We start from the raw sequence: 26,579 nt of genomic DNA, 5'->3' as shown, positions 1-26,579 counted from the left end.
GTATGCCAGACCAAACAGGGGAATTACACGTGAGGTCACAGTGTGAGAATTAGGTGGGCTGAGGTCAATACAGTTCTGGATACTCACGGCTACGTCGTCCCTGGGCAGGCTCTCATAAGTGAAGAGGAGAACGGCACAAGAATTCTCTGGGGCACACTCTGGTGTAAGGGACACAGGCCAGATGGTGGTTCGAGGTGCCCTTGATGGTCTGTATTAATGTGTCTATGGCGAAGTCCCTTGTAGTCGTGACGCCAGTACCTTTTGTGGTGGTTCAACCATTTACTGTAGTGTTAATTGAGGAACTGAAGACTGAGACAAGGATAGTGCAATCCAACTTTTACTGAACGTTGCTCTTAGTAACAATTCCATCCAATTTATAAAACAGTCTTTGGTACATCCCAGTGTAAAATACAGTCTCATTCATACAGGGGTAGGGTGATGTAAGTTCTCAGAAGAAACAGGCTCTTGTCTTAAATATATATGCAAGAAAGCTACTGCTTCAGACTAGGCTTTGAAGGAATAAAAGTCTTTGGCTGGTAAAAACTCTCGCCTGATTCTAACCTGAATGAAGGTGGTTTGCAGAGTCCTTGAACTTCTATTTTCCAGTGCTTTTCTAAAGATGGCCTATCTGTCCTCAGGGTTTAAACTGGAGGTGTGGAGCTGTGTCCTACACCTGCTTGCAAAGGTGCCTGGGAAGCCTTCAAGTATGGCCGTGTGCTATCCTTTGACTTTAAGACAATATAAAAATCCCCTTAAATAGTTGCTTTAGTAGCTGGACACTGTTCACCCCGGAAGAGTGAGCTGTAGAAGTGGACTTCTCACCTCTAGACTGAATCTTGTAGGCTTTAACCCTGGACTGTGGAGCCAACAGAAAGAGAGCAGAGAGGCAGGAGGCCTCCGTCCAGCAGGAAGCTCCATCTTGGCTGTTCACTGACTAAACTTCAGGAAAAGACTGCCCTGACTTCAGGAAAAGAACTGAACTAGACTGCCTAACTAGGCCTGAGCTAAGCTATATATACACTGTAACACTGCCCCATCTAGTGGAGAAACTAGTGTAGTGCACCCTAACTAGGCCTGTGTAAAGGATCTTACATAAGGAATCACATAGTGACATGGGAGAATATGACATGAGATGAAATACAGCATACAGGCATAATACAAGACATTAAAACACAATTAAAACAAGTTTGCGCTGCCCACAGCCACGTAGTGGGACACTGCATCAGTCTAAAGGTCACTGTGTAGTGGTAATTGTGTTCATGGTCTGGTGGTATTATTTGGCAGCTTTGTTATTGGCACAATTGGTCTTGGTTTTCTAGGTTTTGTTCAGTTAGATTATGTGATAATATTTGTTACTTGTATTGTATAACGGTATTACATTTTAGCTATATGACTGTATTATTTAGAGGTGGGGTGGTGTGTTATCATAGTAGATTGTATTTTTGGGTGGAGGGAGGGGAAGACATGTATCGTTATAGAGAATAATAGTATAAATATGCGGCACACAGAATATTCTTTGCAATTTAAAGGTCATTTTATTTAGTGATTTTCACAATAAGAGGTTTATGATCCAGTTGATAGGAAATTAAATGCTGCGTAACCACTATCCATATATGGACATAAAATTTGCACGTGTTGTTCCTATATGCGACCGGGCAAGGAGGTATTCTCCTATGCCATGAATCAGTGTTTCCCTATTAAACAATACATTAATTGTAACACCACCTATGTGGTGTACTGTATTTCATGTACTCTTTGTTCCCTTCAATACATTGGTTCATTGTACCACCAATGGCCTTAAGGTTAGACTGTGCAGGCACATGTCTGACATTCCTCATTCACACGCCAGGAATGGGTCTGCGGTTAGCCTGCATTTTTCAGTGGTGCATGGTGGCAACACAGAAGGTTTAATAGTGCAAGGCTTGGAAAGGGTCACTCCACCACCCAGGGGCGGTGACTATAGAAAGAAGCTTTTGAACCGGGAATCATATTGGATTTTTAAAATAGGGTCCACCACCATACCAAGTGGACTCAATCGAAAACATGATCTGATATTACATTATTGAATCCTTGATCAATGACTTGTGTTTCCGTTTTTATTTATCATGTCTTCTTTGCACATGTTCTTAATTTCGCTTGAAGGAGTGACTTGTAGTTATTGCGCCCACCTGTTTCACAGGGGAGGCGCTATATATCTAACCCTCTCTTTAGTCTGTGTATTGTCATGAGTAAGGATCGCTATTGTCTCTGATCCGAAACGCGTAGACTGGACTGTAACTGGCTCTTAATCGCACTGAAAAATAAAGGTAATATTTTTAACCAAGCTGGACCTTTTTCTTCCTATTTTCAAGTAACACTGTGGTTCTCGGCGTGGTCCGTGCTAGGTGTGGCGGGGTTGAGCACACCTATACTCTATTTCTGCTCACTATCCATATATGAGCCGGACATTTCGGTCCATAGGGACCTTCTTCAGCGGCTTGGAGTTTCTATAGGAAAATAATAGCACATCTATAATTAGGTATCTGAACCCTTTGTGATAAATGAAGTATTCAATATGGATATATATACACAATTGATTATATACATAGTGAGTAGGGATGAGCGAATCGACCCCGGACGAAACACCCGAAGTCGACCCACACAAAACCTCGCTCCAACACTGCACGAAGCAGGAGCTCCGCACAGCACTGGAATGCATAGGCTCCGATGAGCCAAAGCCACCGCCTCACGAAGTCTCGCAAGACCCCACGCAACAACCTCACAAATGAACCTGCACTGCAAAAGAGAATAGCCACAGAATTAGGTCTTGCACATCCGAGCACCATGCAGATGATGGTGGAATAAACCCATGTGGGGGGTTCCCGGGTCTATAATTTGTCCTGTGGCCCACAAGATTCTAGTAACATCCCTGGCAGCTGGGGCAGGAGACCAGAGGCCAGCTGAGAAGCCTTTGCATCATACAGTTATCCATTCAGAAGAATGCTGAAGATGGATTCTCCTTAGCAGCCATCAGTTAGAGGGGGAGACTTCATCTACAGTATTTTAATCTAAATGTAAATATTTCATGAATAAAGTGTATTACAAATGTTCCTACACATAAAAAAATGACAGCTACACGTCAAGCACGGGTATAGGTGGCAGTAAATCCACAGAGGGAATCTCCCATGATGCCATTAAGCTCCTGTGTCCGGTTTCCCAAAGGATCATTCATGGCAGGGGTAATGCTGGAGACACTGAGATAGTGTTTGGGTTCCTCAGCTGCTGAGCTTTCACGTGCTGCATTCCTGACTCATTCCAGATGTGTGAGGGGGGAAAATCCACTACAGTCATAAGTCAAGACAAGTACAAGAAGCTTCAGAGATCCTAGAAGCTGGCTACTGGAGGCAGGAGCTGCTCCCAGGAGAAAGAGAAGAATCCAGACCCTAGAATCTGCCCAGGAGAACAGGTCATGTTCATCCAGTCCTGCCTGTTATCAGTCCTGCTGCTCTACAACTATGTGGATGCCAACGTCACCAGCAAGTGGCACCGAGGTAAGAGATCAAGTGTTTCCACCTCCTCGGCACTAAAGCGGTTAATAAAGCATAATCATTGTATTGTGTTTTAGCGCTTTCATTCTTGACCATTTTCAAGATCTCTGTTTAATGTCAATGAACAGAAACCTTCTTGTTTACATCCAGCAGTTGAAAACCTAATATGTCTTCACATCTGAGGGTTTGGCACAGTTATATCCAGTCTACTGTGATAGTTTGTTACAATGTATCAGTGCAGGTAAAATATAGGAGTCTACGTATATGTATGAGTTCAGACTGTCTACCTTAGGCTACTTTCACACTTGCGGCAGTGTGATCCGGCAAGCAGTTCTGTCGTCGGAACTGCCCGCCGGATCCGCCGATCTGGATGTGACTGAAAGCATTTGTGAGACGCATCCGGCTGCGGATCCGTCTCACAAACGCATTGCAAGAACGGATCCGTCTCTCCGCTCGTCATGCAGACAGACGGATCCATCTTGTATCTTTTTTCACATTTTTACAGGACGGATCCGGCATTCTGGTATTTTGAATGCTGGATCCGGCACTAATACATTCCTAGGGGGAAAAATGCCGGATACGGCATTCCGGCAAGTCTTAAATTTTTTTTCGCCGAAGATAAAACCGTAGTATGCTACGGTTTTCTCTTTTGCCTGATCAGTCAAAATGACTGAACTGAAGACATCCTGAAGCATCCTGAACGGATCACTCTCTATTCAGAATGCATGGGGATATGCCTGATCAGTTCTTTTCCGGTATAGAGCCCCTGTGATGGAACTCAATGCCGGAAAAGAAAAACGCAAGTGTGAAAGTACCCTTTCATGACAGCTACACGTAATTTATCATAGAGCAGAGTTTTAGCGGTCTATGATTCCCCCTGGGCTGATGGAGGATGTTCCTAATTTACGACCAGGCGCAGGCGCATGACCACTGCCACCAAGGCAATAGATTAGTCAGCAGTGGTGACCTGCATGTGGACAGCACATCACTGGAAGCGGAGGAGAGAGTAGCTTGGTGCTGGAATTAGAGCAATGGTGACAGGTGAATATTTTTTTTCTTTTTACCACTGCACCCTGTCTGACCATATGAAAAAGGCTTCAGAGTCTCAGGGAACCTCATTAAATGACAAATTCCACTCTGCTACATTTACATGTGTATCTATATGTATTGCAGAAGCCTTCGCTGATAATGAGAGGTGTCATTTTAACAACACACACCCATCCTACTGGGAATGCAGTGTGACTTTCTATGCCATTCAGTCACCCAGGAAAGCTGGGTGCCCATTATTATGGGAACTGTAATGAATGCTATAAGTAGCCGTCAAACAGAATATAATGTTAGACTTTACTGAGCTAAGGATTTAGGTGTCTACATGACTATATCATAAATGATAACCATAAAAGACTGTACAATGACATACTCAGCCCTGCTATTTCAACATGAACCCCAGTTCTATGGATTTACTATTTTTGATTCCTCTTATTTCCAGCCTGGCGTCAGCTGAAATGTTGGTTTAATATAAGTCACTTCTAGCACTGACATCTATAATTAGTTTTACAGAGAGAATATTGGGAGGAGGCAAATATAGATTTCCGGCTGTGCCTTGTGACAGCAGTAACATCCACCCAAAAATGAATACTTTCACTTTAATTAAATGGGAGCCAGCACCGGTCACAGTACGGGGGAGGTGAAATAACATGTGAAACCCCTATTACAAATAGGGTTATTAAAAAAAATATATAAAAAAAAGCTCCGAAGTGGTCCTTTCATGTCTTGAATAAAAATTAGCTCATAGCAGACACCCATCTTTAGTGTACAACCACGTGGCACGGCCATGAGGTGGTTGCAATGAGGCACCACTACAGTCACGGTATGCCACGCAGCGGGTTCTGATTAAAGGGTATCTGTCGGCAGATTTGTACCTATGTTGCATGTGCACTTGGCAGCTAAAGGAATCTGTGTTGGTCCCATGTTCATATCTGCCCGCCTTGCTGAGATACATTATGTTTTAATATATGCAAATGAGCCTCTAGGAGCTACAGGGGCGTTACCGTTACACCTAGAGGCTACACTTTTTCTGCAACGCCCTCTGCACTTTGATTGACAGGGCTAAGCATGATGACATTTTCATTACCTTGTCCTGTCAATCAAAGTGCAGAGGGTGCAGAAGTAGCAGAGAGAGCAGAGCCTCTAGGTGTAACAGAGAGACTCATTTGCATATATTAAAACTTCATCTTTCTCAGCAATGCAGACACATATGAACATGGGACCAACACAGATGTCTTCAGCTGCCAAGCGCACATGTAACAGGTCAGCCAGTGTCATAGGTACAAATCTGCTGCTGCCCTTTAAACCAGTGAAGACTGCACTATTTTGTAGGTATGCATTGTTAATGGCTGTGCATCGCCTTTAATACTGCGCCGCCGTTAACAATACAGACCACGTGGTGTTTGACTGCAGCACGGCGCCGCATCAACCGCATCAGCAGTGAATGAGATTTGACAAGCCTCACTTACACTTTGCCACGCGGATTTCGAAGTCCACAGCACGTCACTTGTCTGTGCGGATTACACGGTGAGATGTTGAAAAAAAAAATTTGGTGTGGAAATGCAAAGAAATGCGCACAAAATTCTGTCTGACAGTTGAGAACCCGCACCCATGTGTACATACCCTTAGACAGCACTGCTACACGATTGTTGGCTGGGTGAGAAGTGTCCTCATTGAAGAGACACTGTGGTGTAGGGGGGGCTCATTTTTCAGGCAATGCAAATGAACAAATGCTGGTGTGAACAGTATCCCCATCCCCCTCCCTTGAGGACGGTCTTTTATTAGACTGACACTACACCTTGTATGCACATCGGGTTTAGGTTCAGTACATGAAAAGCCATGCATCTCTTTAACATCAAAATTGGGCGCAGAGTCTATGCCAAAAAGCCACTGGCAGCATTGCCATTTTTTGGGGGTGTCCCACAATGTTATTGCCACTTCAAAGCAATGTTTGTACTGTGTTCTATAATGTCCTATTGCCCAACATATAACATCTGGTTGTGGTGGCTTTTGCTCCAAAAATAAGGTTGGCCAAAATGAGTAGAGACCACTCAAACTCGTGTTCTACTCAGTACAGTGCTGGAAAACGGGAGTCTCAGCACTTTCCCCCACATTTGTACCCATTGATGAGATTTAATAAAGGTCACCATGACCAAAACATCATCATCATGCTGAGAAACGATTCTTGACATTATGAATGTTTTCACTTTTTTATTTCGTTTTTTTGCTGAGAGAATGGAAATTATGTACAAATATCTCTTCAAAGATTAAAAAATATATCATTTTGATTCACATTGGCGTGTGCACTGAATCCATTCAATACTCGAACCCTTCTTGGTTGCACCGCACCCTACATTTGGTGTGCTTTTCCAATATATCTCCAATATCACCAGTATACGCCATCACAGGGGCGTTGCTAGGGTCTCAAAGGATCCAGGGCCCAAGCCCCAATGAATATGGCTCTAAGGCTATTTTCACACTGTTCTGGCGGGGGATCCGTGCTACCGCTAGTGCACCGTGCTGCCAGATGTCCACTCCGGCCCCATTCACTATAATGGGGCGGGCCGGAGGTCCGGCCGCAGCACAGCATATATGCCGAGAGGCGGCTGGAATAAAACTGCAGCATGCTGTGGTTTTTTTCAGCCCACCTCTCGGCCCGCCCAATTATAGTGAATGGGGCCGGAACTGACTTCTGGAGGCCCGGTGCAGTAGCAGTAGCAGGGATCCGGCAGGCTGCTCACCCACCAGAACAGCCTGCCAGAGAAGGCTACCTCTAGTGTGAAAATAGCCTGGGTCGACCCTCCCCGCGCACCGCTGCATTTTGCTGTACTCGCTATACAGCAGCACATACCTCTCACATCAAGTGCCTACCAGGTGACGTCTCCTCTGATGTAGATCTTCTCTGTGCCTCCAACAGTGATAATGCTCCCTAAGAGTGCCTCCATTAGTAGAAGAGCCTTCCAGCCTTCCAGTATTAATAATGCCCTCACAGACCCCTCAGTAGTAATAAGGCCCCCATAGTGCTCTTTGTAGAAATAAGGCGGATCTATATAAGTCACTCCTACAGAGCCCCCAGTAGTAATAAGAACCCCTAATGTCCCCCGGATTTAAAATGCTCCCACATTGCCCCCAGTATTTATATTGCTCTCCCCTGCAGTGCCCCCTGTAGTTATATTCCTCCTCTCAGCCACCATCAACATAAAGTCCCATGTAAATAACATCACACCATCTCTCCAGCCCACTCCAATATTCAGTCCCATGTAAACAACATCCCTCTCTGTCTACAGCCCACTCAAACATACAGTCCCATGTAAATAACATCACTCCCTCCCACAGCCACCTTAAACATACAGCCTCATGTAAATAACATCACTCTCCCAGCCACCATCAATATACAGTCCCATGTAAATAACATCACTCCCCCAGCCACCATCAACATACAGTCCCATGTAAGACTACTCTGATACTAGCGTTTTGGATTTTCCATTTCTGAGATCCGTTCAGGGCTCTCACAATTTGTCCAAAAGGGATTAGTTTTGCCCTAATGCATTCTGAATGGAAAAGGATCCGCTCAGAATGCATCAGTTTGTCTCTGTTCAGTCTCCATTCCGCTCTGGAGGCCGACACCAAAACGCTGCCTGCAGCGTTTTACTATCCGCCTGTCGAAGCAAAGCCAAACGGATCCGTCCTGGCACACAATGTAAGCCAATGGGGACGGATCCTTTTTCTCTGACACAATCTGGTCATGGCTATAGAAGACATAATACAACCGGATCCGTTCATGACGGATGCATGCGGTTGTATTATTGTAACGGAAGCGTTTTTGCAGATCCATGATGGATCTGCAAAAAACGCTAGTGTGAAAGTAGCCTAAATAACATCACCCCATCCCCAGCCTTATCCAACATACAGTTCCATGTCTTTCACACTCGCGTTTGGTGCGGATCCATCATGGATCTGCACAAACGCATCCATTTAGATAATACAACCGCATGCATCCATTCAGAACGGATCCGTTTGTATTATCTTTAACATAGCCAAGACGGATCCGTCTTGAACACCATTGAAAGTCAGTGGGGGACGGATCAGTTTTCTATTGTGCCAGATTGTATCAGTGAAAACGGATCCGTCCCCATTGACTTACATTGTGTGCCAGGACAGATCCGTTTGGCTTAGTTTCGTCAGACGGACAACAAAACGCTGCAAGCAGCGTTTTGGTGTCCGCCTCCAAAGCGGAATGAAGGCGGAACAGAGCCAAGCTAAGCCAAACTGATGCATTCTGAGATCCTTTTCTATTCCGAATGCATTAACTGATCCGTTTTGGACCGCTTGGATCTCACAAACGGAAACCAAAACGCCAGTATGAAAGTAGCCTAAATCACTCCCTTCCCCAGCCACCATTAATATACAGCCCCATGTAAATAACATCACTTGTAAACATTTAGTCCTATGATAACATCCCTCTCTTCAGCCCTTACATACAGTCCCAGTTAAATAACCACAACTCCCAGCATTGCTCTGCCTCTCCCTTCACTTACCTCTCCTCATGTAGCAGACATCACCACAGCTTCTTCCCCACCCAGGACTTCTCCTCTTGACTGCGGGCCTCTCCTGCACTGGTCACATGATGGTGACATCATTGCAGGTTCTTCTCAACCCCTGCCTTCTGCACTGATCACGTGACCTGTGATGTCATCACAGGTCCTTCAGATCTTGCAGTGCATTATATTCAATTGTATTGCCGTCCTAAGGACGGCAATACAGTTGTATCTGCCTGGCAGGCAGTACACTCGAGGCCTGGGAAAAAACGTCAGGGGCCCAGGCCCCGAATGTTTTAGCCTAGCAACGCCCCTGCGCCATCAATCAGATAGGTGCGGGTTTCACCTCTGGGACCCGCTCCTATCTCCAGAAAGTGGTCCCTGAAGTAGGACAGAGGGTAGTCACACTTGCTCAGTGTGCTCTCCTTGTTCTGGAGATAGGACATGCAGCTGACATTGATGGCGTACCCTAGCGATATGCTGTGTCTGGGATGGGAATACTTCTTTAAAGGGGTTCTGCACTTTGTTTAAACTGATGATCTATCCTCTGGATAGATCATCAGCATCTGATCGGCGGGGGTCCGACACCCGGGACCCCTGCCAATCAGCTATTTGAGTGAACGGAGCTTAGCCGCGCCCAGGCAAGTTGATACTAGTCATGACGTCACTGGGCCAGAGGTAAACAGTGAGAAGGCCGCAGCGCTGCTGGAGCGCCCCTGCCTTCTCAAAAAGCTGATCGGCGGGGGTCCCGGGTGTCGGACCTCCGCCGATCAGATGCTGATGATCTATCCAGAGGATAGATCATCAGTTTAAACAAAGTGTAGAATCCCTTTTAGTACCCTTATTTATAGAGAACAGCTACAAAGTGCATCTTGCATAGAAAGCCTACTCAGTAGGAACTGTGTAATACCTTATTTCGCCTGTTGTGGTGCTGCAGGAAAATTGAACACTTATTGTCAGGGTATAACTGATCGCTGGGTCCTCTGCGATCAGTTCATGGTTGGGGGGGCCTTTCCATCTAACAATGAGGAGAACCTTGTTAACCTGCCAACCAAATCCTTAACACACTAAGTTATAACTCTTGGGTGTTCAGTCAAAGTGGCTCTCATTATTTTAAAGATCTCTGCTTGCTGCCAGTGAATGGAAACATCCCTGATTTAATTAAGAGACTGGATACCTGCCCTAATCATGTGAAGAGCTGATTAAAATATATAGCTCTCATACGCTGTAGCAAGCCAAGTTACAGCCTCTGGATATAAACAAGAGTGTTCCCATTCACTGACAGCAAGCAGAAATTGCCAAATGTTTAGACATTGACCCACTAGGTATATTAGAGAGTTGCCTCATTTTTCATTTTACACTGACAAAGCTCCATCTACATAAAATTGGACGACCCAATGTTACATGTTGGAATAATTCTGCCCAGGCAGCAGTCACACATTTAATGCTTTCAATCAAGGCCGTTCTGCTGGCAGCTAGACAAGACTTCGAGCGGCCCCTCACTTCCAGAAGCGTCTCCTTTCACAGCATGACATCACTGTATTCTTTGGATCTGGGCTGCAAATGTATTAGAAGCATGCAGCTCCTCCTAAGAAAAGTCTGGATAATGATGCAAGTATTGTGGTTGGAGCAGCAAATATGTATTCATATCGCTCATATCTCAGCCCATGCAGGTTTATCACAGACCACAGCAGAAAATGAGAACTCTCATCTCCGTCTTTCACAACAAGTCACTTTTGGGTCCATAATTCTGTGGTGACAACTTTCTAAATATATCTTTATAGTGGCCAGAGCTCCTTTTTCCTGATACAGAGCTCCAAATTCTTTGCATAGTTATGTGATAATATTCTATCTTCTTGCAGCCACCACTAGAGGGAGCTTACTATATACAGTAAGCTCCTTAGCTCCCTCTAGTGGTGACTACAGATGGGTAGAATTTTATTATGTGACTCTATGTCTATACAGGGGATTTAGAGCTCTGTAACAGGAATATTTGACAGCTGTAAATATTTATTAGGGAGTTAACTACAAATAAATACCACTACCTATGAATTCTACTCTGGATGAGTTTGCTCTCAGCTGCTCTCTTTATTGAACAGCGCATGTCCCAAGTGTAATAAAAATCTGATAGAAGTGCCAAATGTAAGATCAGAAGCTAACAGCAGGAGGTAGAATGAAAGGTTGTCAAGTAACAGAACATGGGATCAGTTTTCTTTTTTTCTACCGTATAAACCATGAGGTTTACAAAGCAGCGCCAGATGTTACCTTCACACCTTCCTAAGCTAGTACTTGTACACTTCCTTTCCTATACCACCATATGACATGCATACAGCATCCCAACAATGCACAAATAATATCCATCCACAACTCATACAATGCATACATAATACACATACAGCACCCCTTCAATGCACACATAATACACATACAGAACTCATACAATGCATACATAATAAACATACAGTACCCCTACAATGCGCCCATAATACACATACAGCACTTCTACAATGCACACATCATACACATCCAGAACTCATTCAATGCATACATAATACACATACAGCATCCATAAAATACACATATGATAATCATACAGCACACATAAAATACACACATAATACACATACAGCACTCATCCAGTGCACCCATAATATGCATACAGCACCCCTACAATGCACACATAATACACATACAGCACTCATACAATGCGCACATAATACACATACAGCACCCCTTCAGTGCACATACAATACACGTATAGCATCCATAAAATACACACATAATACACATACAGCACTCATATAATGCTCCCATAACAAACATACAGCACCCCTTCGATGCACACATAATAAAGTGGTCCCTCAACATACAATGGCCTCAGGATACAATATTTTCAGCATACAATGGTCTTTTCTGACCCATCGTAAGTTGAAACCAGACTCTACATACAATGCCTCAGACTCAGATCCAACCAATAAAGGCCACTTCTGTGGTAAATTAGATGTATTAGTTGCCAGTTATCGGCTATTCCTGACTGTTATATGTAAGGACTTGTTTTATCTGTCTTAATTATCTTTTTATTGTTCTTAAATCTTAATTTTCTCTTATTTTGGATGACATTTTGGGGCTTTGGAACTGATTACTCAACTTACAATAGTTTCAACATACAATGGTCCTCCTGGAACCAATTAATATTGTATCTTGAGGGACCACTGTACACATCTAGCATCCATAAAATATACATATAATACACAGCAACCATACAGTGCACACATCATACACATACAGCATCTATAAAATGCATACACACAGTTGAAGAAAACACACAAATCCACCCATGCAATACACATTGAACACCGCCACCATACACATATTCATTATAAATACAGAGATATGTCGCACTAGAGTGAGGGGGAATCTCTTAGAGGTGCTCCCACTGGCAGACGACACCCAGTCTGACAAGATAATGAATAAATAAGTAAGTGGTAGTGGGGCACTCTCTATAGTAATGGGATCTTTATTGATTATAAAGTAAAATTGTTAAACAATAGATAGTATTCCGTAGGTAAAGGATATAATATGCTTCAGATTAAATAGCAGCAATAGCAGAGGCAATAGTAATATAATCAGCTAAGAGTAATCATTGGCTCTAAAACACATCTGTATATAAACATAATAAAAACAATAAAATAAACAATAAAATATAGATCCCAATTGACAGTATTGAAAAACTGACAATCTGTAAAACCTCCGATGTTTTAGAATAATCGCAATAAAACAGATATGATATACAAATGATAAAACAATCGACCAGATGGAATATTCGATGATGTAAATATTCGATAGTGGAATTTACTGGTAAAAAAATAGCAATGAAATAAAACACCAAGTTCTTCCAAGTATTAAAACAATGTGCCAGGTATTGTTCGATTTTAAGCACAAATGAAAGTTAGTAGTATATGGAGCAGCGTCCAACTCACTCAATTCAAACAGCGGCGTCCCGAGGTATATCCAAAAAGATGCGATCGCTTACTTTTGAAAGGGATTAACACAACCTTACCGGGGGGTCTTGAATGGACTTCGCTGCCCTCGACACGGTATACCTTCTTTAGGAATCAAGGTTCCGGTCTCAAGGGCTGTTTGTTTTATTTGAATTCCGCGCCAAACCTTTGAACACACGTGGTCTTGCAATAGAACCAGGTATCGTCCGTGCAGCAAAAGTTTTCTTGGGCGGTTCGATATTTCATGCAATGATGTCCATGCCTCCTCAGTCTATCGGTGTGCTTTCCATAAAGATGGGGGTAATACCAGACGCATTTCGGGGTTTTAAAACAGTGACCCCTTCATCCCCAGCACCCATCAAAAGTGCCCTAACCTTTCCCCAAATCCCACACCTCTCATTAATGTCATAAGCGCCCTTGGAATTTGCACTATTTACATCTTATTTATTATTTGCACCAATTCACGGTGGTAGCTGGGCGATATCCTGTCCTGATATATATATATGTTTTCGGTCACCCAGTTATCATAGGGTGATATATTTTGCTTTTTAATTGAACTAATAAAAGCTACATTAGTTGCTAGTTAGCAGCTATTCCTGACTGTTACAGTTGCAAGAAAAAGTATGTGAACCCTTTGGAATGATATGGATTTCTGCACAAATTGGTCATAAAATTTGATCTGATCTTCATCTAAGTCACAACAATAGAAAATCACAGTCTGCTTAAATTAATAACACACAAAGAATTAAATGTTACCATGTTTTTATTGAACACACTATGTAAACATTCACAGTACAGGTGGAACAAGTATGTGAACCCCTAGACTAATGACATCTCCAAGAGCTAATTGGAGTGAGGTGTCAGCCAACTGCAGTCCAATCAATGAGATGAGATTGGAGGTGTTTGTTACAGCTGCCCTTCCCTATAAAAAAAACACACACACCAGTTCTGGGTTTGCTTTTCACAAGAAGCTTTGCCTGATGTGAATTATGCCTTGCACAAAAGAGCTCTCAGAAGACCTACGATTAAGAATTGTTGACTTGCATAAAGCTGGAAAGGGTTATAAAAGTATCTCCAAAAGCCTTGCTGTTCATCAGTCCACGGTAAGACACATTGTCTATAAATGGAGAAAGTTCAGCACTGCTGCTACTCTCCCTAGGAGTGGCCGTCCTGTAAAGATGACTGCAAGAGCACAGTGCAGACTGCTCAATGAGGTGAAGAGGAATCCTAGAGTGTCAGCTAAAGATTTACAAAAGTCTCTGGCATATGCTAACATCCCTGTTAGCGAATCTACGATATGTAAAACACTAAACAAGAATGGATTTCATGGGAGGATAATACAGAGGAAACCACTGCTGTCCAAAAAAAACCATTGCTGCACGTTTACAGTTTGCACAAGAGCACCTGGATGTTCCACAGCAGTACTGGCAAAATATTCTGAGGACAGATGAATCCAAAGTTGAGTTGTTTGGAAGAAACACACAACACTATGTGTGGAGAAAAAGAGGCACAGCACACCAACATCAAAACCTCATCCCAACAGTGAAGTATGGTGGTGGTGGCATCATGGTTTGGGGCTGTTTTGCTGCGTCAGGGCCTCGACGGATTGCTATCATCAAAGGAAAAATGAATTCCCAGGTTTATCAAGACATTATGCAGGAGAACTTAAGGCCACCTGTCCACCAGCTGAAACTCAACAGAAGATGGGGTTGCAACAGGACAACGACCCAAAGCATAGAAGTAAATCAACAACAGAATGACTTAAACAGAAGAAAATACGCCTTCTGGAGTGGCCCAGTCAGAGTCCTGACCTTAACCCGATTGAGATGCTGTGGCCTGACCTCAAGAAAGCGATTCACACCAGACATCCCAAGAATATTGCTGAACTGAAACAGTTCTGTAAAGAGGAATGGTCAAGAATTACTTCTGACCGTTGTGCACGTCTGATCTGCATCTACAGGAAACGTTTGGTTAAAGTTATTGCTGCCAAAAGAGGTTCAACCAGTTATTAAATCCAAGGGTTCACATACTTTTTCCACCTGCACTGTGAATGTTTACATGGTATGTTCAATAAAAACATGGTAACATTTAATTCTTTGTGTTATTAGTTTAAGCAGACTGTGATTGTCTATTGTTGTGACTTAGATGAAGATCAGATCACATTTTATGACCAATTTGTGCAGAAATCCATATCATTCCAAAGGGTTCACATACTTTTTCTTGCAACTGTATATGTAAGGAATTATCTGTCTTAGTTATCTGCTTATTTTCTTTAAATCTTAATTTTCTCTTATATTGGATGAAATTTTGGGGCTGTCACGGTCCCTCAGGTGACTGATGTCAGAAAATCAAGGAGGTTGGCTGAGCGTGGAGGAATCTAACAGCCTTCTTGATTTCTCTTGATTCAGTGTTGATAGGGTTAATGACCACTTCCCTTTTCTCAGCTGTTGCACAGTGGTCATCACTTCTACCCTTTATAGTCTAACCCCACCCTTCTGACTATGCTGTAGATAGCTTCATTTTGGGTTTGGCTGAGCTGGTGTGAGTTTGTCTCTGGTGTTCCTGCTCGTCCGTCTCTACATTATATTCCCTGTTGTTTGTATCTGGGCCTGAGACAGAGACTTCCATTCGTCCATCTGGGGAGCAATGGGTTGTCTCTAGAGTTAAGCGGACACCTGGATGTTTGGGTTTGGCAGGTTCGGCCGAACTTTAAAAAAAAGTTAGGGTTCGGGACCCGAACTTGACCCCGAACCCGAACCCCATTGAACTCAATGGGGACCCGAACTTTTGGCCACTAAAATGGCTCTAAAATAGCCCTGGAAAGAGCTAGAGGGCTGCAAAAGGCAGCAAAATGTGCTTAAGAGCATGGCAAATGCTCTGCAAACAAATGTGGATAAGGAAATGAATTAAAATAACATAAAAGACCTTAAAAAAAAAAAATAGGAATGATCTAGGAGGAAGAGGTTGAGGAGGCGGTGAATAGGTGGATGTGGCCGTGTAGGCTCATGTGGCGGTCTTGGTGGAAGCGGCGGCGAAGGAGGAATAGGTAGCCAACACAGATGTGTGTTATTTTGCATTTTACATAGGGGTATCCCCCAAAATATTGGGACATATAAAAAAAAGGGATAAGTGTACTTGAGTACAAGGATGGATGGTTGAGGCTGTTAGAACTGTCTTTTCTGCACAAGGTACGGACAAGTCTTGCGGGATCCAGGCCTGGTTCATTTTAATGAACGTGAGCTTGTCCACGTTGGCTGTGGACAGGCGGCTGCGTCTGTCTGTAATGACGCCTCCTGCTGTGCTAAATACACGTTCAGAGAGAACACTGGCTGCATGCAGGCCAACACCTCCAAGGCATAAAGGGCAAGCTCTGGCCATGTGGACAATTTGGAGACGCAGAAGTTGAATGGGGCAGAACCATCAGTCAGTACGTGTAGTCGTGTGCACAGATACTGTTCCACCATGTTGGTCAAATGCTGCCTCCTGCTAACACGCTCCATATCAGCAGTTGGAGCCGGTTGTTGCGGCGAGATGACAAAGCTTTTCCACATGTCGGCCATGCTAACCCGGCCATGCTAACCCTGCTGGCACTGACACAGCTGCGTTGGCGACCTCTTCCTCCTCCCCTGCCTTCGCCTTGTGATTCCACTTTTCCCCCGGCATCAGTCGGGAATGCTCTCAGGAGCGCCTCTACCAGCGTGCGCCTGTAGTCGCGCATCTTCCTATCACGCTCCAGTGAGGGAATTAAGGACGGCACATTGTCTTTGTAACGGGGATTCAGCAGGGTTGCCACCCAGTAGTCAGCACATGTTAAAATGTGGGCAACTCTGCAGTCATTGCGCAGGCACTGCAGCATGTAGTCAATCATGTGTGCCAGGCTGCCAAGAGGTAAGGACAAGCTGTCCTCTGTGAGAGGCGTATCGTCTGCGTCCTCCGTATCCCCCCAGCCACGCACCAGTAATGGGCACGAGCTGCGTTGGGTGCCACCCTGCTGTGAACATGCTTCATATTACTCCTCCTCCTGGTCCTCCAGTAGTGGGCCCTGGCTGGCCAAATTTGTACCTGGCCTCTGCTGTTGCAAAAAACCTCCCTCTGAGGCACTTCTAAAAGACTGGCCTGAAAGTCTTAAAAATGACCCCTCTTCCTCCTCCTCCTCCGCCTGGCCCACATCCTCTTCCATCATCGGCCTAAGTGTTTTCTCAAGGAGACATAGAAGCGGTATTGTAATGCTGATATTGGCGTCATCGCCACTGGCCATGTTGGTGGAGTACTCGAAACAGCGCAACAGGGCACACAGGTCTCGCATGAAGGCCCAGTCATTGGTGGTGAAGTGGTGCTGTTCTGCAGTGCGACTCACCCGTGCGTGCTGCAGCTGAAACTCCACTATGGTCTGCTGCTGCTCGCACAGTCTCTCCAGCATGTGCAAGGTGGAGTTCCACCTGGTGGGTACGTTGCATATGAGGCGGTGAGCGGGAAGGCCGAAGTTACGCTGTAGCGCAGACAGGCGAGCGGCGGCAGGATGAGAACGCCGGAAGCGCGCACTTTATCCAGCAGCTCTGACATCTCGGGGTAGTTGTGAATTAATTTCTGCACCACCAAATTCAGCACATGCGCCAGGCAAGGGATGTGCGTCAGACCGGCTAGTCCCAGGGCTGCAACAAGATTTCACCCATTATCGCACACCACCAGGCCGGGCTTGAGGCTCACTGGCAGCAACCACTCGTCGGTCTGTTGTTCTATACCCTGCCACAACTCCTGCGCGGTGTAGGGCCTGTCCCCCAAACACATCAGTTTCAAAACGGCCTGCTGACGTTTACCCCTGGCTGTGCTGAAGTTGGTGGTGAAGGTCTGTCGCCTGGTGGTAGAAGAGGAGGAGGAAGTCGAGTAGGAGGAGGAGGCAACAGGAGGCAAAGAATGATGCCCTGCGATCCTTGGCAGCGGAAGGACGTGCGCCAAACAGCTCTCCGTCTGGGGCCTGGCCTCCACTATTTACCCAGTGTGCAGTTAGGGAGATATAGCGTCCCTGGCCGTGCTTACTGGTCCACGTATCTGTGGTTAGGTGGACCTTGCCACAGATGGCGTTGGGCAGTGCACACATTTTATCCGATACTTGGTTGTGCAGGGAAGGCACGGCTCTCCTGGAGAAGTAGTGGCGGCTGGGAACGACATACTGTGGGACAGAAAGCGACATGAGCTGTTTGAAGCTGTCCGTCTCCACCAGCCTGAATGACAGCATTTCAAAGGCCAGTAGTTTATAAATGCTGGCAGTGGCGTACCAAGGGGGGGGCGGGGGGGGCGGCCCGCCCGGCCCGCCCCGGGTGCCACTCACAAGGGGGGTGCCATGACGGAGTCACCCCTCCATCCACTGCTGCACCGCGACGCGACTCCGCCAGGCGCCGGCTTCTGTGGAAGGATTATTGCGGCGGCGCGCAACATGACGTCACGACGCTGACGCCGCGCCGCCTTCACGGATCTTTTAAAGAAGCGGAAGGATCCATTACCAGCGGTCGGACGGAGCCTGAGGCATCATCAAAATGTGAGTAAATAATTGTGTAATTAAGGGGTGTGTGTGTGTGTAATTAAGTGGGGGTTTGTAATTAAGGGGGGGGGGTGTAATTAAGGGATGTGTGTGTGTAATTAAGGGAGGGGTTTGTAATTAAGGTGGGGAGAGAGGGGGTGTAAATTAATTAAGGGGGGGAGTGTGTAATTAAGGGGGGGTGTAATTAAGGGAGGGGGTGTAATTAAGGTGGGGAGGGAGGGGGTGTAATTAAGGGAGGAGGTGACGTGTAATTAAGGGAGGGGGTGTAGTTAAGGGGAGAAGAGAGGGGGTGTAATTAAGGGGGGGGGTGTAATTAAGGGAGGGGGTGTAATTAAGGTGGGGAGGGAGGGGGTGTAATTAAGGGGGGGGTGTAATTAAGGGAGGAGGTGTAATTAAGGGGAGAAGAGAGGGGGTGTAATTAAGGGGGGGTGTAATTAAGGTGGGGAGGGAGGGGGTGTAATTAAGGGGGGGTGTTATTAAGGGAGGGGGTGTAATTAAGGTGGGGAGGGAGGGGGTGTAATTAAGGGGAGAAGAGAGGGTGTAATTAAGGGGGGGTGCAGGATTTGTTCATTTTATTGATGGGGATTTGGATTTTTTTTCTTTTTGGTGCAGATGGAAAGTGATTTTTTTAAGGGGGTGCAGGTTTTTATTTTATTAAGGAAGGGTTAAGGGGTCTATTAAGGGGTGGTTAATGGGTTTTATTAAGGGGGGTTAATGGGTTTATTTCGTTAAGGGGGTGTGCAGAGGTTTATTTTATTAAGGGGTTTTATTTTGTTAAGGGGTGTGCAGGGGTTTATTTTATTAAGGGGGGGTTAATGGGTTTATTTCGTTAAGGGGGTGTGCAGGGGTTTATTTTATTAAGGAGGGTGCAGGGTTTTACTTTATTAAGGGAGGTTAAGGGGTTTTATTAAGGGGGGGTTAATGGGTTTTATTTAGTTAAGGGGGTGAGCAGGGGTTTTATTTTATTAAGGGGTTTTATTTTGTTAAGGGGTGTGCAGGGGTTTATTTTATTAAGGGGGCTTTTGAGTTTATCTCGTTAAGGGGGTGTGCAGGGGTTTATTTTATTAAGGGGGTGCAGGGTTTTACTTTATTAAGGGAGGTTAAGGGGTCTATTAAGGGGTGGTTAATGGGTTTTATTAAGGGGGGTTAATGGGTTTATTTCGTTAAGGGGGTGTTTCCATTGAGCATGAATATGCAAGGCAGACTAGCTTTGATGAAGTAATCGATAAATTTGCAGAAATGAAGGCTCGAAGGCAGAGGATGTAAATCCTTTCAAATTACCTCGGCCTAATAGACTGAGTGGTCACTTTGGATCTGTGTTTTTTTTGTTTCTAGAAAGCTGTTCAGTAATTATTTAAGTTTAATTTATTTCCAAGTTAATTTATTTTTCACAGTTATAGTTTTTTCAAGTTGATATAGAGCTTACAAATTTGTAATAAATATTATTGAAAACATTGAAAAAAGTTTGTGCATGTTTTCTTAACTTTCTTGGGGGGCTGGGGGGGGGGGGGGGTGCCAAACAAAGGGTTCGCCCCGGCTGCCAAATGCTCTAGGTACGCCCCTGAATGCTGGCATTCAGGGCCAGAGATCGAGGGTGGCTAGGTGGGAATTTACGCTTTCTCTCCAAGGTTTTGTAGATTGAGAGCTGAAAGCTTCCGTGTGACATGGTGGAGATGCTTGGTGACGGAGGTGGTGGTGTTGGTGGCACATCCTCTGTTTGCTGGGTGGCAGGTGCCAATGTTCCTCCAGAGGCGGAGGAAGATGCCGAGGCAGCAGCAGAAGAAGGAGCAGGAGGGGCCTGAGCCATGGGTGTAGGAACCCCCAAAAATCTGGGGGGGACAGCATTTTTGCTCGCCGGGTATAAACTTACAGTTCTGAAGACTCAGGGGTGCTGGCTTGGCCGGGCAGAAGGAGTGTGGGAGACTGTGAGGCCTTTTTCTCCAAGCTCAGTGCTCTGGGCAGCTGGGCTCCGGGCTGGAAGTGGGCACAATAAGAAAAAAATATTTTTCATTACACCTCAGGTCAGACCACCAATCAGACCCCCAATGTTAATCAGACCTCAGCTAACAGCCCCAATAAGATCCCCAATGTTAATAATACCTCAGATCACACCTCAGCTCAGACCCCAATATGAATGACCCCCAATCAGACCTCAAATAAGAGCCCCATGCCTCATAGCAGCCCCCAGTGCCTCTCATCAGCCCCCCCGGGGCGCCTCTCATCAGCCAGTAATAACAGAACCCCCCCCCCCCCCCAATCATGTGCCAGTAATAACAGACCCCCCCCCCAATCATGTGCCAGTAATAACAGACCCCCCCAATCATGTGCCAGTAATAACAGAGCCCCCAATCATGTGCCAGTAATAACAGACCCCCCCAATCATGTTCCAGTATTACCAGACAGACCACCCAATCATGTGGCAGTAATACCAGACACCGCCCCCCCCCCCAATCTGTGCCAGTAATTCCAGGCCCCCCCCCAAATTCCCCAATCATGTGCCAGCCCAGTATAATACTAGGGCCCCCCCAAATTCCCCAATCATGTGCCAGTATAATACCAGTGCCCCCAATCATGTGCCAGTAATACCAGACCCCCCCAATCATGTGCCAGTAATACCAGACCCCCCAATCATGTGCCAGTAATGACAGACCCCCCCAATCATGTGCCAGTAATACCAGACCCCCCCCCCCCCAAATTCCCCAATCATGTGCCAGTATAATACCAGACCCCCCAATCATGTGCCAGTAATGCCAGACCCCCCCAATCATGTGCCAGTAATGCCAGACCCCCCAATCATGTGGCAGTATTGTAATACCAGATCAGACCCCCCAATCATGTGCCACTATACCAAACCCCCCCAATCATGTGCCAGTAATAACAGACCCCCCCCCCAATCATGTGCCAGTAATAACAGACCCCCCCAATCATGTGCCAGTAATAACAGAGCCCCCCAATCATGTGCCAGTAATAACAGACCCCCCAATCATGTGCCAGTAATAACAGACCCCCCCAATCATGTGCCAGTATTACCAGACAGACCACCCAATCATGTGGCAGTAATACCAGACACCGCCCGCCCCCCCCCAATCTGTGCCAGTAATTCCAGGCCCCCCCCCCCAAAATTCCCCAATCATGTGCCAGCCCAGTATAATACTAGGGCCCCCCCAAATTCCCCAATCATGTGCCAGTATAATACCAGTGCCCCCAATCATGTGCCAGTAATACCAGACCCCCCCAATCATGTGCCAGTAATACCAGACCCCCCAATCATGTGCCAGTAATGACAGACCCCCCCAATCATGTGCCAGTAATACCAGACCCCCAATCATGTGGCAGTAATACCAGACCCCCCCCCAAATTCCCCAATCATGTACCAGTATGATACCAGACCCCCCAATCATGTGCCAGTAATACCAGACCCCCCCCAATCATGTGCCAGTAATACCAGACCCCCCAATCATGTGGCAGTATTGTAATACCAGATCAGACCCCCCAATCATGTGCCACTATACCAGACCCCCCCAATCATGTGCCAGTAATACCAGACCCCCCAATCATGTGCCAGTAATACCAGACCCCCCCAATCATGTGCCAGTAATACCAGACCCCCCCAATCATGTGCCAGTAATACCAGACCCCCCAATCATGTGCCAGTAATACCAGACCCCCCCAATCATGTGCCAGTAATACCAGACGGTCCAGACCCCCCCCATCATGTGCCAGTAATACCAGACCCCCCCTCACAATCTGTACCAGTAATTCCAGCCCCCCCCCAAATTCCCCAATCATGTGCCAACCCAGTATAATACCAGGGCCCCCCCAAATTCCCCAATCATGTGCCAGTATAATACCAGACCCCCACCAATCATGTGCCAGTAATACCAGACCCCCCAATCATGTGCCAGTAATACCAGACGGTCCAGACCCCCCCCATGTTCCAGTAATACCAGACCCACCCAATCATGTGGCAGTATTGTAATACCAGACCAGACCCCCCCAATAGTAATACCAGACCCCCCCAATCATGTGGCAGTATTGTAATACCAGACCAGACCCTCCAATCATGTGCCACTATACCAGACCCCCCCCAATCATGTGCCAGTAATACCAGACCCCCCCAATCATGTGCCAGTAATACCAGACCCCCCCAATCATGTGCCAGTAATACCAGACCCCCCCCCAAATTCCCCAATCATGTGCCAGTATAATACCAGACCCCCCCAATCATGTGCCAGTAATACCAGACCCCCCCCCCCCAATCATGTGCCAGTAATACCAGACCCCCCCAATCATGTGCCAGTAATACCAGACCCCCCCAATCATGTGCCAGTAATACCAGACCCCCCAATCATGTGCCAGTAATACCAGACCCCCCCAATCATGTGCCAGTAATACCAGACCCCCCAATCATGTGGCAGTATTGTAATACCAGATCAGACCCCCCAATCATGTGCCACTATACCAAACCCCCCCAATCATGTGCCAGTAATAACAGACCCCCCCCCAATCATGTGCCAGTAATAACAGACCCCCCCAATCATGTGCCAGTAATAACAGAGCCCCCCAATCATGTGCCAGTAATAACAGACCCCCCAATCATGTGCCAGTAATAACAGACCCCCCCAATCATGTGCCAGTATTACCAGACAGACCACCCAATCATGTGGCAGTAATACCAGACACCGCCCGCCCCCCCCAATCTGTGCCAGTAATTCCAGGCCCCCCCCCCCCAAATTCCCCAATCATGTGCCAGCCCAGTATAATACTAGGGCCCCCCCAAATTCCCCAATCATGTGCCAGTATAATACCAGTGCCCCCAATCATGTGCCAGTAATACCAGACCCCCCCAATCATGTGCCAGTAATACCAGACCCCCCAATCATGTGCCAGTAATACCAGACCCCCCCAATCATGTGCCAGTAATACCAGACCCCCCAATCATGTGCCAGTAATACCAGACCCCCCAATCATGTGCCAGTAATGACAGACCCCCCCAATCATGTGCCAGTAATACCAGACCCCCAATCATGTGGCAGTAATACCAGACCCCCCCCAAATTCCCCAATCATGTACCAGTATAATACCAGACCCCCCAATCATGTGCCAGTAATACCAGACCCCCCCAATCATGTGCCAGTAATACCAGACCCCCCAATCATGTGGCAGTATTGTAATACCAGATCAGACCCCCCAATCATGTGCCACTATACCAGACCCCCCCAATCATGTGCCAGTAATACCAGACCCCCCAATCATGTGCCAGTAATACCAGACCCCCCCAATCATGTGCCAGTAACACCAGACCCCCCCAATCATGTGCCAGTAATACCAGACCCCCCAATCATGTGCCAGTAATACCAGACCCCCCCAATCATGTGCCAGTAATACCAGACGGTCCAGACCCCCCCCCATCATGTGCCAGTAATACCAGACCCCCCCTCACAATCTGTACCAGTAATTCCAGGCCCCCCCCCAAATTCCCCAATCATGTGCCAGCCCAGTATAATACCAGGGCCCCCCCAAATTCCCCAATCATGTGCCAGTATAATACCAGACCCCCACTAATCATGTGCCAGTAATACCAGACCCCCCAATCATGTGCCAGTAATACCAGACGGTCCAGACCCCCCCCCATGTTCCAGTAATACCAGACCCACCCAATCATGTGGCAGTATTGTAATACCAGACCAGACCCCCCCAATAGTAATACCAGACCCCCCCAATCATGTGGCAGTATTGTAATACCAGACCAGACCCTCCAATCATGTGCCACTATACCAGACCCCCCCCAATCATGTGCCAGTAATACCAGACCCCCCCCAATCATGTGCCAGTAATACCAGACCCCCCCAATCATGTGCCAGTAATACCAGACCCCCCCCCAAATTCCCCAATCATGTGCCAGTAATACCAGACCCCCCCCCAATCATGTGCCAGTAATACCAGACGGTCCAGACCCCCTCATCATGTGCCAGTAATACCAGACCCACCCCCCCCAATCTGTGCCAGTAATTCCAGGCCCCCCCCCAAATTCCCCAATCATGTGCCAGCCTAGTATAATACCAGGGCCCCCCCAAATTCCCCAATCATGTGCCAGTATAATACCAGACCCCCACCAATCATGTGCCAGTAATACCAGACCCCCCCAAATTCCCCAATCATGTGCCAGTATAATACCAGACCCCCCCAATCATGTGCCAGTAATACCAGACGGTCCAGACCCCCCCCATATGCCAGTAATACCAGACCCACCCAATCATGTGGCAGTATTGTAATACCAGACCAGACCCCCCCAATCATGTGCCACTATACCAGACCCCCCAATCATGTGGCAGTAATACCAGACAGACCCCCCAATCATGTGGCACCAGTAATACCAGACACCCCCCCCCCAATCTGTGCCAGTAATTCCAGAGCCCCCCCAAATTCCCCAATCATGTGCCAGCCCAGTATAGTACCAGGGCCCACCCAAATTCCCCAATCATGTGCCAGTATAATACCAGTGCCTCCCTTTTATGTGCCAACTAATTATTGTATATAGTAAAAAATAAAAAATAAAAAAAATGAACACTTATACTTACCTCGGCTCTTTGGAGCGATGCGATGCAGGCCTCTTCCAGCCTGTGTCCTGACTCCAGCTCTGTACGGCTCAGGCCGGCGCGATGACGTCATCGTGCCGCCTACGCCGGCCTCTGATAGGCTGCCGGTCTAGTAGTGCCGGCAGCCTATCAGAGGAACAGGAAAGGGACACACCTCCCTGCCCTGCTCCTCCGCAGCCTTCTGTTTGTATCGCTGTCCTGAGGACAGCAATATAAACAGAAACGGATCACCATGGAGATGAGCGCTTCGCTTCCCCAATGGAAGCGCTCATCTCAGTGCCTGCCCCGCCGCCGCCGCACACAGACACTGCCGCTGGCCTGGCTGGAGCCTGGGGGGGATTTAACCAAACCTGTCCCCCCCGCATTATTTCCTGGGGGGGATCCATCCCCCCCGTCCCCCCTGCTTCCTACGCCCATGGCCTGAGCCCTTTCTTGGTTTTGAAGGTGCTTACTCCACTGCAGCCCGTGTCTCGCATGAAGATGCCTGGTCATGCAGGTTGTGCTAAGGTTCAGAACGTTAATGCCTCGCTTCAGGCTCTGATGGCACAGCGTGCAAACCACTCGGGTCTTGTCGTCAGCACATTGTGTAAAGAAGTGCCATGCCAGGGAACTCCTTGAAGCTGCCTTTGGTGTGCTCGGTCCCTGGTGGCGGTGGCCAGTAGCAGGCAAACTGTCTTTGCCACGGCTGCTCTGCTTTTGCGCCCTGCTCCCTCTTTTGCTGCGCTGTTGGCTCGGTCTCACCACTGCCTCTTCCTCCTAACTCTGAAAGTCAGTGGCACGACCTTCATTCCATGTGGGGTCTAGGACCTCATCGTCCCCTGCATCGTCTTCCACCCAGTCTTCCTCCCTGACCTCCTTTTCGGTCTGCACACTGCAGAAAGACGCAGCAGTGGGCACCTGTGTTTCGTCATCATCAGAGACGTGCTGAGGTGGTATTCCCATGTCATCATCAGAAAACATAAGTGGTTGGGCGTCAGTGCATTTTATGTCTTCCACCCTTGGAGAAGAGCTAGGTGGATGCCCTTGGGAAACCCTGCCAGCAGAGTCTTCAAACAGCATATGAGACTGCTGCATGACTTGAGGCTCAGACAGGTTCCCTGATATGCACGGGGGTGATGTGACAGACTGATGGGCATGGGTTTCAGGCGCCACCTGTGCGCTTTCTACAGAAGACTGGGTGGGAGATAATGTGAACGTGCTGGATCCACTGTCGGCCACCCAATCGACTATCGCCTGTACTTGCTCAGGCCTTACCATCCTTAGAACGGCATTAGGCCCGACCAAATATCTCTGGAGATTCTGGCGCCTACTGGGACCCGAAGTAGTTG

At 46.9% G+C, this 26,579-nt stretch overlaps 1 protein-coding gene across 1 annotated transcript in view; it reads left to right on the top strand.

Moving 5' to 3' along the window:
* Window positions 1-3,232: 3,232 nt before the first annotated feature.
* Window positions 3,233-26,579, top strand: part of FAM180A (family with sequence similarity 180 member A) — a 64,728-nt gene continuing 41,381 nt past the window's right edge. The window contains exon 1 of the mRNA XM_040438383.1: window positions 3,233-3,530. Coding sequence (XP_040294317.1) covers window positions 3,449-3,530 — 82 coding nt within the window. The 5' untranslated portion in view covers window positions 3,233-3,448. The remainder of the gene's footprint in view (window positions 3,531-26,579) is intronic.

This window comes from Bufo bufo, chromosome 1, assembly GCF_905171765.1.
Source record: "Bufo bufo chromosome 1, aBufBuf1.1, whole genome shotgun sequence".
Taxonomy (NCBI): domain Eukaryota; kingdom Metazoa; phylum Chordata; class Amphibia; order Anura; family Bufonidae; genus Bufo; species Bufo bufo.
The sequence above is the reverse complement of the archived record's forward strand: the minus strand, read 5'-3'. Positions and strand labels throughout refer to the sequence as shown.